This window comes from Protopterus annectens, chromosome 1.part0 (genome assembly GCF_019279795.1).
Source record: "Protopterus annectens isolate FY-2018-M chromosome 1.part0, PAN1.0, whole genome shotgun sequence".
Taxonomy (NCBI): Eukaryota; Metazoa; Chordata; order Ceratodontiformes; family Protopteridae; genus Protopterus; species Protopterus annectens.
In genome coordinates this window covers 164,173,463-164,194,754 of record NC_056725.1, presented here as the reverse complement: position 1 = coordinate 164,194,754, position 21,292 = coordinate 164,173,463, and the positions used below count along the sequence as shown (strand labels likewise).

General features: G+C 43.4%; 1 protein-coding gene across 1 annotated transcript in view; it reads right to left on the bottom strand.

Annotated features, from left to right (window-relative positions):
- The window catches only part of LOC122788139 (glia maturation factor gamma), a 515,865-nt gene that overhangs the window by 429,078 nt on the left and 65,495 nt on the right, over positions 1-21,292 (bottom strand). The window contains exon 3 of the mRNA XM_044055132.1: positions 5,845-5,941. Within this exon, the coding sequence (XP_043911067.1) occupies positions 5,845-5,941 (97 nt within the window). The remainder of the gene's footprint in view (positions 1-5,844; positions 5,942-21,292) is intronic.

Sequence of the window (21,292 nt, the reverse complement as noted above, 5' to 3'; positions counted from 1 at the left end):
AAATGAATTCTAGAGTGTAATTTGCTGCAACACATCTGGAATTGTTGAAGGTCATGTTTTGTTTTGGTGGAGTCACACCAATGGATTCTGATGCACAAGCTTCAGTTCCCTATCCCCTTAATGCTAACAGATATGTGAGAATCAAATATAATGCTGAATGCAACATATGTTATGATACATTCAATATACAGCTTAGACTAAACTACAAAACATATCTGGATACTTATTCATTACCCTTGAAGTACTAGCATTTAGAGATACAGGTCAGGCGGGTTAGCAAGATCTGGATTTGATACAAGTATTCTGCTTTCTAATGGTCCAATGTCAGATTCCAGCAAGCTTAACAGACCTAACAAAGACTTAAACTTGGCCTACTTAGGGAGAGGGCACTACTGTTTTACCTGCAAACAGGGTTGCCAGACGTCCCTATTTGGGCGGACTGTCCCGAAATCAGCAGCCTGATCCTGAGTCCCGCCCTGCCGGTTTAAATCTCGGGCAGCCTCCGCTTTGTTTTTTTTTTTGATTGGCCCGTATACCGGCATACGGGCCAATCAAAAATCGCTAAACACGGAGCTTCTTGTGTTTAATGCGGAAGTTCCGCATTAAACAAAGCTCCGTGTTTAGTGATTTTTGATTGGCCCGTGTGCCGTTATATGGGCCAATCAAAACATCGCAAAACAGAGCTACTTCTGTTTAATGCGGAACATCGCAGTTCCGCATTAAAAAGAAGTAGCTCCATATTTAATTTATTTTTGATTGGCCCGGGCCAATCAAATAAAAAACAAACACAGATCTACTTCTGTTTAATGCGGAACTTCTGTTCCGCATTAAAGACGTGGAAGACCTTTTTATTTTTTAGTCTTCACTTACAGTGAAAGACCTTTTTTTTTAGTCCCTACCTGGCCAGTCAGAAATGTGGCAACCCTGCCTGAAAAGGATAGTTGCTGGTTGACTGAGTATTTATGTGCTAAGGAAAGAGAGTAATCTATATTTTGGAGTTTAAAGGTTACACATACTAAGACTGGCAGCCATCTGGCTTTAAGGAAATGTACTCGGTCAGACAGAGATGAATTTGCAAAGCTTATTTAAATGTTGTCTGGAGGGTGGCAATGTACTGACTTTAGTTTAGAGCAACCACTGGCATGATGCATTCAGTTTTCATGAGCAATATACTACTAAATCCTATTTGTGCATTGGTAAAATGAGAATGTGGAAGATCCTCTGTAATAGACTTTAAGGTGTGCAAGGACTATCGGCAGTAATAATGATGCAATTCCTAAAAGGAAGTGCAGAAACCATGATATATATGCAGGTTACCGACAGACAGGTTTGACTAGCACCTGTCTAACCTAACTTCAAGTTATCTCCCTAAATACTTCATCCATAAATCTTTGGGGTTTACTATAGCAGTTCACCTCAAATACCAGAGTACTGCACAAGCCTCAGTCACCCACCCATTGGCAACATGCCTCCATCTACATTTGTGGTCAGTCTGATTACACTAGTTGTTATGCCTACTGACTTCACTGCTTCCAACAGGCGATAGTACAACCTGAGATGCAAATCTGACATGCAAATATTTAAGAAACATGGAGACAATCCTCTCACATCAGCCCAATATCAGTAAGCAATATACCTCAACACCACCACAGGATGTAAAGAAAAATTAGCCATATCCTCCCAACTCAAATGTAAAATATCCCAGCCTCCAGCACACAAGGCAACACATGCTGCAAATTAGAGCTCACTCAACAGTAATCAGGAAAGCAGGCCTAAGGCCCACTAAGTCTTATTTCAAACAGAAAAATGCTTTAGTCATAGGTGGCTCTGTAGTTAGGCATACAGACTCACCAGACTGGGCAAGAACAAGGTGATTGAAAGCTACTTGTCCAGTGCCAGGATAAGCCAGACAAATAGGACTATGACCTAGTGGTGGCACATGTAGGAGTGAATGACCTGAGGTGCTCCACCCAGAGGGACACACACAGAAAGACATGATGGAACTTGCTATTCATCTGTTAGTTGCAGGAAAGACATTGGTCTTTAGTGTATCTTGCTTTCACCAAGAATGATGCCTACATACAAAGGCATGATGATTGGCTAAGTAGCTGGTATCATTCTAATGGAATCCAGAATGCATCAGCCTGGGATGATAAGGTAGCCAAGACTTCCTGCATCACAAGGGATGGCTTACATTTATACTAGGGCTTGCACATACTGGATAAAGCCTTTTCTGCATCCATGGTGTCATTTCAAGGAACAGTCCCCGTACTGGACATCCCTACATAGAATACTGCAATTTGGACATCAATGCTAGGAGTCTAAATAGAAAGATGCCAGAACACAAGCCCCTTCTGAAACTCTAAACCAATTCACATTTATGTACTTACTTAGATGTGGTTTCACTGCAATGACAGTACTCCTTTACCAGGGTTTTTTATAAACTATCATACTTTCAGACCCTTGGGTAACTGTGAGGGAATTCATACATTTGTTAGAAACACCATTCATTACTTCACATCCAAAATTACCCACAACCCTAACCGAGCTCATAGAGATCCAAATCACCCTTAACAAATCTAACTATTACTTCATTACTAGCTACAGATCTCCATCAATGTCATATGATCACAGAAATTACATCATCATCATCATCAAGGCATTAGATATCAAATCAAATACTATTTACTAGGAGACATTAAATTACCCACGCATTGACTGGCACACTTGCACCTCTACAAATGGTTATGCTCAGCATTTCCTAGACTTCATTAAAACTAATGCAATGGAGGGAACTATAGAACTACCTACCAGAGGCTCCAATATCCTTGACCTTCTTACCAACCTAGCTCCTGCCTGCACTGCATCTCCTCATCCTCAATTAAATCTGACCACAGTCTGTCATCTTCTCTTTAAGGCCCAGTGGTACCATCCCTTCACCAAATGAGACCATCTTTAAGGAATTCTCCAAGGCAAACCGACTTCAGCTTGTAGAAGACCTATGCAAAATTTCTCAACAGTTCCTTGAAAATGGAGTCAACTGAAAAGACAAGACACATTCATCGCGCCATCTAAAAGCACCTGAGTAGTTGCATAAAATCTGTACCTATCCATCTTAAATATAATAGTAAATGCAGGAATAACCCTCCCCAGTAGAACTCCTGTATTAATAACTACACAACCGAAGGAAGATAATGAAAAGTTGCAAGAAATCCCCCATCTTCCTACCTCAGACTTCACTGAAGCACGACAGAAAAGGAACTTAAAAATACTCTTGGAAAATGTAAAGCACAGTATGAACTTAGGGATGCCACATATTCTAAACAAAACTACAAATTTTTCTTTCAGTTACGTCAGAAAATTATACAACAAAGCACAGAGCTCATCATCCATTCACAGCCAAGGATACAGCTAACACATCTAGTGCCAAACTGACCCCACTTACCCACACTGTTGTCTCCACTGTCACCAAGAACTTTGTTCCCCCTGAACTCACTTTGGATAAAACCAGCTCTTAAAAAAGAAGGAATATATATATTAGACAGATAGTATATAGGCTGTGTGTTTTTTTTTTCTTTCATAGTTATGTTTTTTTTTTTTTTTTTGACATGAAATGTTGGTATTTTATTTGCACATATTTTATTTTATTGATATGTTATTATTTTTTTATTATTAGTTTACATTAGTTTTTTATAGTATAAGAAGTATATATATATGTTTTTGTATTCTATTACATATGTATATATATATTTTATGTTTTATTTTATTATTGTCTGATTATTGCTTATTTATTTTTAGATTCAGAGATTGGATGACTTGTTTTAAGTTTGTATTGTATGATGTTCTTTTGATTTTATTTGTTAATTAATATTTAATTTTTTTATTTTTTAATTCTATATATTGTGTATATATATGAACTATGGGAATAGCATCAAACTCATTTTTCAGAGTGAAGGCCATCAGAAAGCGCATTGTTTGGCAGCATTGTTTAAAGCTTTTTGCACAATTGATTTGTTTAATTGATCTGCTGTGCTCTCTGACACATCAATCATGTCTCACACATCATCGCTTGTTTTGGTATAGTGTTTTGTGTTTAAGAGTGTGTGTGAGCACTGTTATCCAACCAAGGTACACTTTGTTTTTTGAAGTCTTTGTCACTTTGGAAAAAGCCTTAGAATCCTTGCTAAACATAACACCTCAACAGAACCAGACAACAAACCAGGCCACATACTCATCCATGCTACGTATGCACTGTCTAAGCCTCTACTCAATGGTTCAATGTCCACCTATCTACAGAGTTTGTTCCTAATGTCTGAAGAACAATCACAGTGACTCCCCCTACACAAGGGTGGTCCTTCAGCCTCACCAGCCTTATATCTACAGCCATGGAATGCATCATATCAGTAATTACTTATGCAGACACAGGCAACATAACTTTAGGTCCCACTCAGTTTGGTTTTGTGAAGGGCTTCTTTGAAAAGCTTAGAGGCTGTGGAATATGCACATACATGGTGCATCAAAAACAGATGCTAACTGGGAAGAAGGAAAAAAAAAAAGCAGCATAGTAGCATTTTGAAGAAAAACTGCTCCCACCTTATACATTATCAATGATACTACTCTTCAGAAAGATACGGTCGTAACAGACCTAATTTAATCATATTTCCTTCCTTCTATCTGGCCCAGTTGATTTCCAAAGAAATATCTCCTAGATCCAAAGAAGTTACTCCTACCATAGCCTTCCACTACCACACCCATCACTGAATACAATGCTCTCTTTGGTATGTAAAAATTGCTCACTGGAAAGGCCCCAAAGATTTCCAACCAAGAAAACAATCACTCAAACACTAAGAGAAATGATTATGTAGTGGTTTACAGGGTTGCTGTAAAAGTTTGAAAACAGGGCTCGTGAAAGTTTTGACAAGAGTGACAAGAACAGATTCACTACAGAATAAACTCAGCAGGTCCATATGCTGTACTACTAAAGGGAGACGACAAACAGGTTTCCAACAGATACTATGGAATAAGGATGAAATTAGGTACTTTGAATAGGCCACTGACTATGGAGACCACCTCACAAACACATAAATCCTTCCTGCAATTCACAACTGGTCTAAAACCAGTAAAAAGGCATACTTGCATATATACATACATACTGGGTGAGCAGTGAGGTATAGCTGGGCTAGTGCACTAGAAGCCCTGAAAAGGAAATTAAGGCACTAGTGGAACTGTAAGCTACATTTGCCTAAGTAGAATCACTACAAACAGACCTGTTAATTAAGATATACTGGGGAGAGATAGTTGTTGTTGTGTCTTTCAGCTTTTCCCGGTTAGGGGTCGCCACAGCGGAACTCCGGAATGCTAATGATTGGTAGTTGATTTTTACGTGCCGAGTTACCAGCCCAGACGCACAACCTTCAACAAAGGCACGCCCATTCACACGTCTCCACGCAGAAGATGCTCTAGCTGAGAATCGAACCGGACAGCGTCTTACTGTGAGGTGACAACGCTACCACAGCACCACCACCGCGGGCTAGATAGTAAAGGCATTAATAAGAAGGACTCTACTCTTTAAACCTTCAAATACTATTTACGACCAACAATCAGCTTCTGAAAATAGGCCTATGTGAGCCACTACAATATATTCTCAGCAGGCCGAACCAGGCATCACGGAGACGTGAAATTCAGTAACAATGTTTGGCTACATATTTCAATGGCAACCAACCTGAAAAGAAGCAAACTTCAAGGAAACCAAATTCAATGGCAGACATTTAAACTTGTAAGACGAGCTGAAATAAGCACCGCAGACACTTCCCAATATAAACAAACATTCTAAATATTACTTACTAATTATGGCAGCATTGTTAGTCTCCTTACGGAAACGGAACTTCCTCAGCTTCTCCTTCAGTTCAGGGTCAACATCACATACCACTAATGTGTCAGACTACAGAGACAAATGAAAAACACAGTTAAAACTCATATTATGCAACAGTACTAATTTGTTTTAGTCAATCAGCCAAGACAAAAATGAAGAATACAAAACTTACATAAGAAAGCATTAAATGTAGTGCGATTTTAAATTACTATTTTAAGTTTATTTTCACATTCCTATTTACTTTTAACCTCAACAGCATAAACAATATCAAATCAGCATACATTCAGTCTCAAAAAGAGGGAATTAAATTCCAAAATTGCAACTTTGACCAACACACCTGTTGTCACTCTGTCTAACCCTCCGCATTCCCAAGTGGGGCCTCTCCTCAAAGTCTGGTTCTTTAGATATTTAAGATAGTATGCAATGAATTAGATTATTGTACTGAAAGTAGTAAGTGCACATAAAAGTGGTAACTTATCACTCATTATTGAATGGCAGACAGAGCGACAGCCAAAGTCCAAACTCCTTAACAGGTGGCTAGAAGACACAAAGAAAATAAAACTACTTAACCACTCCGTAGTGCAGATTACTAAAGAAGGTCAATGCCCAGTTTCATAAAATGTGTATTCCCCTTGGAAACCTTCAGAACCACCAAACTTAGTTGTACTCACACTACACCTATGCACTGTGGTTTCTCTCATCCACCACATATAATGCAACTGCCCAAACTTCCAAGACAATTATCTGCATGTTAAACTACAATTATAGCAACATCCACACCAGCTGCCTTTTTTTTCTGCCTCTGATTAGCCATAAGAAAAGATGTCAAAAAACTCATGGTCTCCCTCCCAAGAAGAGAACTAAGTTCTCTCTCCATGGTTTCTATGAGGAATTAACAGCTCTGCCATGGTCAGAACGTCAGGCTAAAAGTTCTGCAAAATGTCAATACTGACGATATACAAATTGGTAGACCCAAGAGAGGTCTAATTATATAGCAGCAGGAAAGATTTCAAACTAAATGAGACTATATTCAAAAAAATCACTCTCAAAGGAAATCAGTGTGTTCACAGCATTTAACAGAAGTATGCATTAGTGCACTTATGCAGGATTCAATGGCAAACTTCACAGCAGTTCTGTGCTAACTTCAAACCACCTGAGCTCACAAAAAAGCACACTTCTAGGATGTATGTGAAGACGACACTCCACACAAACAGCACAATGATATCAATGAACCTAAATCTGGAGAACAGAGCAGTTTTTCAAAAACTACACAGCAAACAGATGTTGAAACAGACTCAGAATCTGAATACAGCTAGAGATCAAGTAAAATGTGTGGCTAACGGTCCAAGTTGATTTAGCAGGAAAGCTACCATTAATGAGGATAAATCACAGTCAGTCAGGTAACGTTGGGGTCTTGAACATATTCAACAGAAGCAAAGAACTTCAATGCACACTAATTAGAAGTTATGTACCTACCATAACGTTCCATGTTAGTTGTCTTCTCTCGCCTTCTTTCTTGCTGGATGGGTTCGGAGCCGATCCTCGGCTCCGACTCGGCACTTGCTAAGCTAGAGAGCTAATTTTACCAGCTCGAGGCAACCCTATATCCCATGATGCAAGGCAGAGACTACCCAGATCTCGTTTGGTAGCTAAAGAAATAGCAATGTTTTCTTCCAACTGAAGAGGAGGAAGAAAAATAACAATACTAAATAACATCATAACCCTCTAGAAAGGATCAACGTAATCTAGTGACACTAGAAGTTGAACAGCTAGAAAAAGGTAATAACCTCTTAATAGAAGATGCATAATCTTCCCGGTCTGACCAGGCTAGGGGATGGAGGGGGCCTTAAGAAAGAAGCAGAGAAGACAACTAACATGGAACGTTATGGTAGGTACATAACTTCTAAATGTTAAGTTGTCAATCTCGCCTTCATTCTTGCTGGATGGGACCGCGTCCCTAGCACCTCTATCCTGGGTGGCTCAATGGAACAGACTCTTGAGAACAGTGGAACCAAGATTCGCTCCGTCTCTGGAGGCCAAATCTAATTTGTAATGTGAAATAAAGGTATGAGGAGAGGCCCATGTGGCTGCTGTACAAATAGTGTCTATTGGAAGTATAGCTTGAAAAGCTGCAGATGTAGCTAGAGCTCTGGTAGAATGGGCTTTTGGGTTAAAAATCAACTCTTTGCCTCTGAGCTGATAAATGTAAGTGATCACAGAAGACAGCCATCTAGATAAAGTTACCTTAGAAACTGGAAGGCCTTTCCTGTTCTCTGCATAGGAAAGAAACAGTTGATCAGATTTCCTAAAAATTTTAGTCTTGTCCAGATAATATCTGAGCTGGCGGTGAACATCGAGATGATGTAACTTTTGTTCCGCTCTATCAGAATAATTCGGGAAAAATACTGGAAGATCAATGGATTGATTTAGGTTAGTCTGCGATGCCACCTTTGGTAAGAAAGATGGATTAGTCCTTAGAGATACCCTGTCTTTGTGGAATATTAAATAGGGAGGGCGAATATAGACAGCATGAAGCTCAGATACTCTCCTGGCAGAAGTAATGGCAACTAGAAAAAGTGTCTTCCAAGAAAGCAATTTCAAAGAACAGGCAACTGCAGGTTCGAACGGGGGAAGAATCAAGGATGTTAAAATTAAATTTAGATCCCACTGTGGTAGTGGGTCTCTAATCGGAGGTTTCAATAAAAAGATACCTCAAAGGAATGCCTTGCAAAGTTTATGTGACATAATGTTGTGGTCCAAAAAGCCTATATGAAAATTTGAAATGGCTGCCAGTTGAACTTTCACTGTGGAAGAAGAGGATCCTGAATGAAAAATGTCAGCTAGGAAGTCCAATACCGAATGAATTGGAGCAGTATAGGGGTCTATGTTCCTAGCTTTTGCCCAGGAAGAGAAACGTCGCCATTTACTAGTGTAAATCTTTCTGGTAGAAGATTTTAGGGAAGCTACTATGATATCCCGTACAGGATTAGAAATTATAGGAAGCCTGGCTAAGGATGGAAGTGGAGCAACCAAGCAGTGAGGTTGAGAGAAGGTATGGATTGGTGCAGTTGACCCGACTGGTGGGTCAGAAGATCTGGAACCGGGTCCAGATGCCATGGCTGTACCAAGGGGTAATGATGTAGGAACGGAAACCATATCTGTCGAGGCCAATAAGGGGCAATGAGAATCAACTTGGCTCTCAAGGCGGTTGCTTTCTGAATTAGCTGAGGTATCAGCGGGAAAGGCATAAAGAAGTCCCCGGGGCCAATCTTGGGTTAGAGCGTCTCTGGGGGGATGGCCTGGAAGGGGGAAGAGAGAGAAGAAATCTGGGCATTTGCTGTTTTGAGGTGTAGCGAAAAGGTCGCAGAAAGGAAGGCCCCACTTCTGAAAAATCTCTTCTGTCACTGACTGTTTGAGAGACCACTCGTGAGGCATGAGAATAGCTCTGCTCAATCTGTCCGCTATGATGTTGGATTTCCCGGGGATGTGCGTTGCTATCAGAAACCGGTGAGAGGAGATTGCCCATTGCCAAAGTCTGAGAGCCTCTCGACACAGTGGATAGGACTTGGTTCCGCCCTGTTTGTTTATATACCACACTACAGACATATTGTCTGTTTGGACTGCAATAGTTCCCAGGGGAAGAGAGTCGTTGAGGGCCTGCAACGTTAAAAGCACTGCTCTCATCTCCAGAACATTTATGTGCAGATGGTACTCGAAAGGTTGCCAAGTGCCATGGACCATTCTGCCCTGATAATGCCCCCACCCGATCAGGAGGCGTCCGATGTATCCCTGGCAACCGGGGCAAGACGAACAAATGGTCTGCCTTGATGGATTTGAGGGGACGATATCCACCAAGTCAGATGTCTTTTGCAAGTTGGAGTTACTATGATCTCGTGACGCATGGGAAGTTGTTGAAAAGACCATTGGGTGAATAGCATCCATTGTAGAAGACGCATGTAAAAGCGGGCGAGGGGAAGAAGTGTTATGGCAGCCGCCATAAGACCCAGTACCTTCAGAGCAAATCTGGCCTGAATTTTGTTGCCGAGAAGAATCACCTGGACGTGTCTTTGAATGTCCAAGATCCTTTGGTCTGTTAACTTTGCTGAAAGTTGTACGGTGTCCAATCTTGCGCCTATAAAAGTAATAGATTGACAAGGCGAATTTTTCGAAATTTATAGAAATTCCTAGCCCTCTGCAAGTGTGAATGGTGTAATTTCTGGCTTGGAGAAGCTGATGCCTGGTGGTGGCAGTGAGGAGCCAGTCGTCTAGATATGGAAACACCTAGAATCCTTGACATCTCAGGTGAGCCGTAACCACTGCCATGCATTTGGTGAACACTCTGGGGGCTGTAGTGAGTCCAAAGGGCAGGGCTCTGAATTGGAAGTGACTGATCCCCAGCCGGCGGAGAAATCTTCTGGGCGTCTGTGAATTTTATGTGATAGTACGCATCCTGAAGATCTATCGAGCACATCCAATTGTCCTTGCCCAGAAAGGGCAGAATGGACTGAAGCGTGACCATCCGGAATCTTGATTTCTTTACAAACTGGTTGAGTTTGCTCAGATCTAATATTGGTCTCCAGTCCCCTGTCTTTTTGGAACTAAAAGAACCTCGAGTAGATTCCGGATCCTATTTGGTTCGCTGGGACTGGCTGGATGGCTCTTTTTACTAGCAGTTTTGATATTTCTAGTACTGCCAGTTCCCTTAGACCGGGTGGAACGTCTGGAAGGGTTCCCTTTTGTTGAATTGGGGTTTGAATAAAGGGAATTTTGTAACCCTCGGATATAATTGACTGTACCCATTTGTCTTGAGAAAGGGAAAGCCAGGCTATTGGGTACAGCGATAATTTTCCCCGACTGCCTCCAGGCGGACAATCGGGCAACATCTCAGGGATGCTGGAAGGGTTTGTCAGAAAGAGGCTCTCTGCTACCCTGATTCTGCGGACCACCTCTGCCCCTAGGGCGGCGTCTATTATTGTTACCCCCTCTGCCTCTGGGGGTTAACTGACTTAGTGCGTCAGGCGTGACTCCTTGAGATTTGCGGAACCACATTTTCCCTCCCTTCTGTCCTTTGGGGTAAGGTCTAGAAGGGGTGGAGAAACGGACTCCTACGGCAGAAAGAGTCTTGCCATCTTGTTCGCATCTAGTCAAAGTGTCTTTCACTTGAGGTCCGAACAAGGTTGAGCCATCAAAGGGGGCGTTTGTGAAGGACACCTTGAAGGGGTCTGCAAAATTACAAAGCCGCATCCAGGACTGACGCCTTAAAGCCACTCCTGTGCCTGCAGCCCTACTCGCTCCATCGGCTGCATAAGAAATGAGCCGCATGGAGGAGTTAGCAATGGAGTTAAGAATTCCTAGCTGTGAGCTAATCTTATCCTGAGACCCAGCAGCGGACGGATCCTGTAAAACTTCTCCCAACTCTTTAAGAACATTTCTTTGAAGGCGGGTGAAGTGGCATAAGTAGTTCAGCGATCTCATGGCAAAAGTCGCTGAAGAAAAAATCAGCTTACCGTACCTGTCCATAGTCCTAGAATCCTTGTTAGGAGAATGGACCGGTACTGAAGGATCAGCTAATTCCTTCTTGGTGGCAGCAGCCACCACCATGGCATCAACTGGGACACCCTTTGTTAAATATTGTCTATCTTGTGGGGCCGTAATAAATTTTGAAGGCCTCCTAGGGATAGGTTCCACCGAATCCGGAGCCATCCACGCCTTCCGAGCCACTACCTCCATGAGAGGGTCGAAAGGCGGAGACACCCAGGAGGTGGAGGGTCAAGATCCGAACGCCTCCAGGTATACTGACTCGTCCTCGGAAGGATTAAGGGAGGGCCAGTTCCCCCTCTGCTTAAGGATTTCAAGGATGTCTGAAAATGAGACATCCTCAGAGGAGGACCTTGGGGATCCCTCCAACTCATCCAAGTCAGTATCTGATGTAGTAGACTCAGGGGAGTCTAGATGTTTCCTCTTACATGTCCTCTTACGCGGGGGTTCCCCTGACGGATCAGGAGAAGCCTCGGAAGAGGAAGGTATTCCCAATGGGGAAACCTGAGGCGTTGGATCTCTGGGTCCGGGAGCAAGAGAGTGGGAAGAGACGTCAGCAGGCACTGTAGTGGGAGGAGCTGATGGAACTGTCCATTGACTAAGCCCAGGGGCTAGTACACTCCTCATCACCTCGAAGGCTCCCCCGTCAGAGAGACCAGAAAGTTCCCGCTCCGAAGAGATAGGAACCCCAGGCCTCACCGAGAGGGAAGGCTCCGAGGCAGATGTCGGGGCCGAGCTCACCAATGCCAAAGCTCCGAGAGGAAGAACGGGGTCGGACAAGGGTCCGATGCCACTCGCCCCCTCGGAGCCGACGAGAGAGACCAGACGCCCGGATCCCTCCAATGAAGGTCTCAAGGAGGAAATCAGAGCAGAGGATGACTGAGCCGAAAGGGGTGGTATCGGCTCCGAAGTCACAACGGTGCCGGTTCCGAGGAGCTCCGGCTCCGAGCTCTGTAAGAGAGTCGAAGGAGGAATGTTTGGTGGATGTGAAATAGCTACCGTCTGTTGAGATGGGCTATGGAGTATTTGGGCCAATGCCTGAGACTTTAATAGTCTACTCACCACTCTCTCGAGGTTGTGATCAGACAGCCTGGATAACCGAGAAGAACGGCTCCAATGGCTCCGCTCCGAGAGCAAGGGTGATCTCGGAGCCGAATGTATGGATTCCACTGAAGGGGATCGAGATCTCTTTTTTGAGATCGATGGAGCCAACGGAGCCGAAGATACGTCGGCTCCAGCCGGAGCCGACACTGAGTGTCTGGATTTGACAGTATCGGCGCCAGATGGAGCAGATACTGAGACTGGTAAGGTGGAAGGATCGGCTCCGGCCGGAGCCGATCTCGAACCTGGTGAGGATGAACCCGAAGCCGACGGCTTGGAAGTCTGAGCCGAAGGCTTAACAGGTTTCGAGGGCTTCCCCGGCGCCGACTTAGTCGGGGAGCTCTCAGGCTTTAATAAGCCCCTTAATATCAGCTTATTTTTTCGCTCCTGCAGGACTCTTGGGCTGAAAGCATGACAGATAGCACAAGAGTCCTGCAGGTGCAAGTCCCAGGCAATAAACACAAGAAGTGTGACCGTCTGTCAGAGACATCTTCTGACAGCACGAGTCACACTTCTTGAAGCCTGAGACCTTAGTGTCCTTCGACATAACTGTCGAGGAAACACAATAGTAACACACACACACAAAAACACTCAGTCCAACAATTTAAAATAAACAGGGATAACACACAGTCATACACAAACAATCCCGGACAGGAAAAAATTTAGGGAGGGGAAGGCCTAAGGCCTAACTAGGGAAAAGGGAATAAATTACTCGAAAAAAAGGGAACACTGACGGGAATAGGGCTAAAGTAAGTCGTTAGGTTAACAAAACACAAATATATATATATATAAATTTAAAGGGGGGTAGACTAAAAGTCTCAAAAACTGTTCACTTACCTAGAGCTGGTAAAAGAAGGCACCTCGTTAGCGAAGCGGCAAATGAGATCTGGGTAGTCTCCGCCTTGCATCATGGGATATAGGGTTGCCTCGAGCTGGTAAAATTAGTTCCCGAGCTTAGCAAGTGCCGAGTCGGAGCCGAGGATCGGCTCCGAACCCATCCAGCAAGAATGAAGGCGAGATTGACAACTTAACATCTGCCTCTATGGCACACAAAGATGGATCCCAAACTATGAACCAGGCAACTAGAGTTTGATTAGTGGCCCTAGCACTGAAGGAGCAAGGCAGGGAGGAGGAAACTAGTGAGGGTATGTGGCCCACTTCCCTCATCCAGAGTTAGGAGGCTGAGTTTTACCTGCACTTGCAGATGAGAGCAGTACAGTCTCCCTGGTGGAAACTGAAGATACCATCACACATGCAGTGAGGAGGCAGGACACAAGGTTCTTACTGGAAGTGAGGGACATCATCTGCAGTCAGCCCACTGCAAGTCCCCCTCTCAGTACCTCACCAAGAGGTGTACATGGTATGGCCAGGGAGGGGACAGAAAGAAAAAAAAAGTTCAAACCACAACTGTTGCCTGACTATATGAAAATTGCATAGCTCCTGCCTAGTAAGCAACAAATGGATTGACTGAGCCTGATGACTGGGTAGGCAGTGGGGGCTAAAACCTGAGGGGGGAGGCAGGTGGCACCTTTGCTCTTCATCCCCAAAACAGCTCTGAAATTGTAATATACAATGCAAAAATCTTGGAAATACAAAGTGACCAAGGACCAGCGTAGATATCAACAAAAAGTACAAGACAATCTATCAAAGAAACTCATTCTTTCATCTAAGACCTATACAATGCAGTTCAGAGTCCCAGAGGAGCAAAGCTTACTGCATCACACACCTGGAGAAAAAGAGGAAGTAGTCAAACAGCAGCACCAACTCATCACAGGATGCAAGCACACACACACACACACACACACACACACACACACACACACACACACACACACGAAATTGTGAACAACGCCAGTGCTCCTACAAGCCATTTGGAATGTAAGAAGAAGAAACTGAAGTACACAGTGAAAAAACACACAGATATAGTAAGAAAGTACAGTTGTGTGCACTTACCATAAATGTAAATGTTCGAGTGTATTCACTGTTGCAGTCATTACATTTGGGTCATCTGCTTGTAGGTAGCCCTCAGTCGGTCTGATTAAGTCTTGGGTCCTGCATCGGTTGCTGTCCCTTCTTCCATGACGTCAGGTAGTCAGGGGTATAAAACATGCAGCTGATGCCATTACATCAGTTTTTCTTGCCCCAGATGTCAGGTGCCCTCCTAATGGGGAGCAATTAAATATAAAAGTACAATGATATACCTCCAACAAAAAAGCAAATACACCAAAAAGGATTTTAAGCATAGTAAAGGAAAGTAGAGGTGTAGCCAAAAGAAGTTAGGGGGCTGGAGGGAGGGTAACCAGGACTGCAACAGTTGTGTACACTTACCATAAATGTAGATGTTAGAGTGTATTCACTGTTGCAGTCCTAACTTCTTTTAAGCACAGTATAGGAAAGTAGAGGTATAGCCAAAAGAAGTTAGGGGGCTGGAGGGAGGGTAACCAGGACTGCAACAGTGAATACACTCAAACATCTACATTTATGGTAAGTGTACACAACTGTACTATGTTTTTAGTGTTTCACTGTTGCAGTCATTACATTTGGGTAGATTCCCAAAGCTATGGTTGGGAGGAGGAATTTAGATAGCATTAGGACTAGCTATAAAGCCCTGCAAGACTGCAGTGGCAAAGCCAGTTCTGGATTTAGAGAAAATTGGCAAATGATTAGACTGATTAAGAGCCACAATGGATACCACCTTGGGCATGAATGATGAATTGGTTCTGAGGGACACCCTGTCCGCATGAAAGATGATGAAAGGCTCCACTGCCATAAGGGCCTGTAATTCAGATACCCTGCTAGCTGAAGTGATTGCTAAAAGGAAAGCTGCTTTCCAAGAAAGAAATGTTCAGTCTGCAGTAGCAGCTGTCTCAAGGAGGTAGAGTGAGTTTCTCCAAAACAAAGTTAAGGTCCCAGGCTGGGGTTGGAGCTCTCCTGGTTGGTCTCAAATTTTTGGCCCCTCTGAGGAACTGCTTGAGCAGTGGATGAGAGAAGAGGGGAGGTTCTGTGCTATAATGAGCTGAAATGGCTGAGGCTTGGATTTTAATGGAGGAAAAAGAGAGGCCCTTGTGAAGCATCTCAGTTAAATATTGTAAAATCTGAGGTAAATTGGACACTGCTGTGCTCATCCCTTGAGACTGATTCCAGGCACAGAATCTTTTCCATTTTTCATCATAAGATTTTCTAGTACTAGGCCTCCTTGCCTCTAAAATGATATCCATCACAGGTTTACTGAGGGATGGTAGAGGAGAGATAATTTATTTAGCCAGGCTGCAAGGTTCAGTGTTAGAAGCTGAGGGTGCAAAATCTGGTTCTCCTGCTGAGACAACAGGGAAGGAAGTCTGAGGCAGGTGCCATGGGGATAACAGTGACACACTACACAGGAGGGGGTACCAGTTTTGGCATGGCCAGTCTGGAGCAATCAAAATCATCCTTGGTTTGTCCTGTTTGATTTGTAGTAGTACTTTGGAAAGTAGAGGCAGAGGGGGGAAGGCATAGACGGATAGGTTTTTCCAGCTGAAGGACAGAGCATCCACCTTCCAGGCTTGCTTGTGGGGAGTCCTTGTACAAAATTTGTCCAACTGATAGTTCTGGGGATAGGTAGACAGGTCTATATCTGGGCTCCATTTGCTTGTCAACATGTCGAAAATCCTTGGTTCCAGTTTACACTCGTGTGGGTCCATGAGGTTTCTGCTTAGTACGTCTGCCAGTGTATTTCATTTTCCTAGCAGAAATGGAGCTTGTAGGTGCAGCACTTGGTAGCTCAAGGCTGTCTTCCACAATGCCATGGGTAGTCTGCAGAGGGGGTAAGAATGTGTACCCCCCTGCTTGTTTATGTACCACATAACAGTGGTGTTGTCCGTCTTTACCATAAGGTGTCCTGGAAGAATGTGGTCCTTGAAGGCTGTCAGAGCATTCTGTACAGCTAACATTTCTTTTTGATTGATATGCAGGTGCATTTGACTTGGGTTCCATTTGCCCTGAATGCACTTCCCTGCCAGGTGAGCCCCCCTTGCATAGTCTGATGCATCTGCTAGGGTTTGGGTGGCAGGGGGTGGTGTGAAAGGTAGTGCCTTGTTTTGGTGGCAGGCCTCTGCCCACCAAAGGAATTCTAGGCGTAGGCAAGGTATGATAGGAATCATTGCTTCTAGATCCTGAGAATGTTGACACCATAGGCTTTTTAGATGCCACTGTAGTTTCCTCATATGCAGTCTTGCATATGGAATTACAAGAATGCAGGAGGCCATGAACCCCAAGGCTTGCAGTATTTGACTTGCAGACAGCAGGGTTTTTGGGGCCACTTGTTTGAAGTAGGTTGTCAAATGAATTTGTTTCTCTGGTGTGAGTTAAGCCATCTGGGAAGTTGTATTCAAGCTTGCTCCCAGGAATATAATTTGTTGACAGGGTACCAGGTGTAGTTTATTTTTGATTATGGTGTACCCCAGACAAGTTAGAACCCTTTGTACAAAGGCCAGATGATTCAAAGCATGTCCTGGCTTTCTGCTTGAATTAGACAATTGTCCAGGTATGGCTACATTTGAATATTTCTTTGCCTGCAAAATGCAATAGCTGGAGCTAGGCACTTTGTGAATACCCTGGGTGCAATAGATAAGCCAAAGGGCAATGCAGAGAACTGATAGTGCATGTAGCCTGCTTTGAAGCATAGGTATCTTCTGCAAGATTCCCTGATTGGGATGTGCAGGTATGCTTCTTTTAAATCTAATGTTGCCAACCAGGCATCTTTGCCTAGCATAGGAAGTAATTGGTGAAGAGTCCGCATCTTGAATTTTGGAATTTCCAAAAAGGTATACAGGTCCGGGATAGGACTCCATGAATCGTCTTTTCTGGGTACCAGGAAAAAAGTCTCAAGTAGAAACTTGTCCCTTTTCCTCTTCTGGTACCAGCTGAATAGATCCATGCTTAAGAGAAAAAGTACTTGTTTTTCGGCCTCTGCCCACTGATTTGGGGGTAGGTCCGGCCACCCGCTTGGTGTTGGCAACATGTGGAAGTGAAATCTGTATCCCTGGGACACTATATTTAAAACCCATTTGTCCTGGGTAACGAGTTCCCAGTTCTTTGCATGAAGAGCAACCTTTCCCCCCAAAGGGGCAGTCAGTTGATAATGCTTGGAAATTTTAAACAGAAGTCATTGAGACAGTTTACCATAGGGGGAGTCTTATTACTCCCAGATTTGGAAGTGGAGGCCCCTCACTTAGTCCTGTGTCTCCCCCCTGGGACTGAAACCTGGGGCTTTTGCTGTGTTTGGGTTTGGTTTGAGAAGACCTGGAAGGGGCTGGAAAGGACCAATTATTAGAGGGCCAGTGCCTACTAAATCTATGAGGCTGAACTTGTAAGAAATCTTTAACAGTTTGCATAGATTTGGCTTTATCTTCCATCTTTTTAAGAACTTCCTCAGCCTTGTTGCCAAACAGGCAGTCCTGATTTAAGGGAGCATCCAGCAATTTAGCTTTAACATGATCAGGCAAGGATTGCTCCTTTAGCCTAGCATGCCTTCTGAGCACAGACCCAGTAACAACAGCCCTGCAAGAGGCCTCTAATGAAGCAAAACCACATTGCAAAGTATGTTTTCCAACTTGTTCAGCAGAATGCATTAAATCCTGTAATTCTTTATTTTCCACACAGTCAGGAATCAACATCATTTTCAGTTTAAGCAATCCAGTAACATGTTGCAGATACTTTAACATATGAAACTGGCAGTTTAAAGCCCTAATGGCCAATGATGCAGAAGTGTAAACATTCTTACCCAATCTATCCAGCGCCCTGGAGTCTCTATCAGAAGGGGTAGGATTTTTAGCAATAGAAGCCTTAATGCCCTTTGGCCCCTGTGAAATGGTCTCTGGATCCGCAATAGGATTTTTAAAAAGGAACTTGTGTGACTCAGGGATCCTGTAGTATCTGTCAGGGTTTCTGGGAGCAAGAGGCAAGGAATCAGGGGCCAAACTAGATTCCGAAAAAGCATCAACAATGTCTAGTACAGGAGGAATAGCTAAAGGCCTATGCTGAGGTAGGAGTAAGAAATCCTTAAGCCTCTTTTTTGAATCAGAAAAATCCTGGCTTTCCCAGCAGAAATGCTCCCTTAGAGTATGCAATGTTTCCCCAAAAGAAAAATCCTCTGGAGGGGAAGCAGAGGGAATGGAGTCCTCTGCATCAGAATCCTCATAAGTAGAAAAGGGGAAATCCAGATCATCAGAATCATCAGAAAAAAGAAAATCCTGGTCAGAAGATTCATAAACAACTTCAGTCCTAGGCCTCTTAGAAAGGGGGGGGGGGTTGGCTACCCCTGATTAGAGTTATTAAATCTTCAGCCATTCTTATCATTTGTTTTTAGGCATAGAGGCCTGAGCATGTGGCCTGGGCGTAGGTTTTTTTAGGCATGGTTCAAGATTTAGGCTCAAGTGAAGGAGGCATCTGTTTAATATGCAAGTCCGTAGGCCTGAATATACCCTCAGAAGCCAGGGCCTGCACAGCGGCTCCGGACCCATCCAAGGTAGAGACAACCGTGGGTTCCACAGCTGAAGCATCCGGCGGCATACCGGACTCAGAATGGGTCTCAGTAGAGGCCTGCAAATCAGAAGTAGCGGGTATCAGGGGCTGCGAGAGCACCTCACTGGAGTACTGGCAAACTGGCGACTGGCTTAGGAGAAGCGTCGTTGGCAGTTTTGGACCTCGGTCGCCTGTCTCAGTCTTTACCTTTGTGTTTTTTCAGAATCCCGGTAGTCAGATGGCTAACAGACGACATTTCTGAATAATTAAACCAAGAACCAAAATATTTAGGGGCGAAAATATACCGATGACGGATAGTGCGCTGATTACATAAAGCACAAAACCAACAGCAAGGTATGTCGGGGTCAGGGCCTAGGCAAGGAATACAGTACGAATGAAAATCTTTAGGGGGTATTTGCATTCCACAAGTAATGCAATTATTAACTTTTACATCGGTAAGGAGCAAGAAAAAGTTTCCCCAACGGGGTACTTAGCTTTAGTTGAAGACTTTGGTTCTGAAACTCGAAAACGAAAATTTCAGGAGACTGCTGACCGGCACTTGCGAACTGCTTCTGCTTCGGGCACCGCACGGCAAGAAAGACCGATGTAATGGCATCGGCTGCATGTTTTATACCCCTGATGACCCGACGTCATGGAAGAAGGGACAGCAACCGACGCAGGACCCAAGACTTTGTTAATCAGGCCGACTGAGGGCTACCTGCAAGCAGATAACCCAAATGTAATGACTACAACAGTGAAACACGAAGAACATCTTGCAGACTGTGTACAGCAAGCATCACAGCAGAGAACAAAACTAGAAAACTAAGGCCACCAAAGCTGAAAATTGGAATGTCATGCTTTGTAAGACACCACCACTAACCACAGCACAATCCTCCCAACAAACAAATTTTCCTAAAGAAAAAACAGAATGGATCAGGGAAACTCTGCATGCAACCACATCAATGACACATTTACTTCAACAACTGCAATTATACAAATTAAAAGCAGTGTACATGCAGCCACTGAAAACAAGGACTGTATTTGTGGGGAGGAAAAAGGAAGGGGGACAGAGTTGAGAGAGGAGGCCAACATTACAGTAAATTCATTTAAAAATCTTGATTTTCTTTGGGGAGGATGGATACAATTCCATAGTATGGAGACTCAGAATATATAGGCAAGGAGTCTCTTGCAGTGTTATGGATTTGGATACAAGATACTTGGCAGCAGAGTGCAAGGTTCTGCTAGTGGAGAAGGGGTGGATGAAATGTAGGTTTGGTGTTCTTTGAAGTAGACTATTTTGCAGATCATCTGTAACTGTGATTAAGTGTATAGGAGATATAACCAGTTTAATTCCTTGAGAACAAAGCACTAGTGTATTCTATTAGGTTGATATGTGGTGAATTTAGCAATTTTTATGATAACATTTGCTGTAGTTGAGGGTGCTAGGTTTATTAGAAAGAGGATGCATACAGGAGGGTTGAAATTAGAGGTTCCTATCAGCATTTCGAATGTTGAAAACGCCAAATTTAATCGAACTGAAATGTTTGAAATCTCAGAAGAGCGAAGTGACGGAACAGCAATCTCTTTCCCAGGGAAAGAAAAATCGGTGAGCCGTCAGAGTATGCCATTTCCTCCACTGTGGTGCAGTCTCGGAGTTGGTATATTTAAGTAGGGGGGTGTGAGGGCAAAGTCCCCCACTTGTCAGTGTTGAAAGTATTGAATTTTTTTTTTTTTTTTTTTTATATACACGGAACACCGATTTCGAACATTTCAGTTTGATTAAATTGCAGTCGGCATTTTCAGCATTCAATATGCTGATATAGACCCGGAATTAGGTAGGTAGCAATCAAAGATCTGGCAGTTTCAATGAGGAATGATTTTGTTCTATATACCCTATCCAGTTTTTAGGAAGTCATTTTTATGGCTTGCATGAGGTGCTGAACAATTTTTTTTTTTTTGCTTACAATACTGTTCTGGCAAAAGTCAACACAAGTTTGTTTTCACTGTGGTTAAAAAGCAAGCTGGAGTTGCCAACCCAGTTTTCTATGGAGGTAAAGGATTTTTGAGCAAGTTGTTGCAGTACAAAATTACACAAAGCTGTCAACGTTTTGGACTAGTGTGACATATTCAAAGAAGATGAGAGTAGAAATACCTTAAACAACAGGAGATACTAATATGGACTCTTGGGGAATACTCTTTTTGAAAGAGAGAAAGGCAAGTAGTCATTCTGTCATTTTACAGCCTGCCATCTATTGGTAAGGTAATTCTGGAAGCAATGGA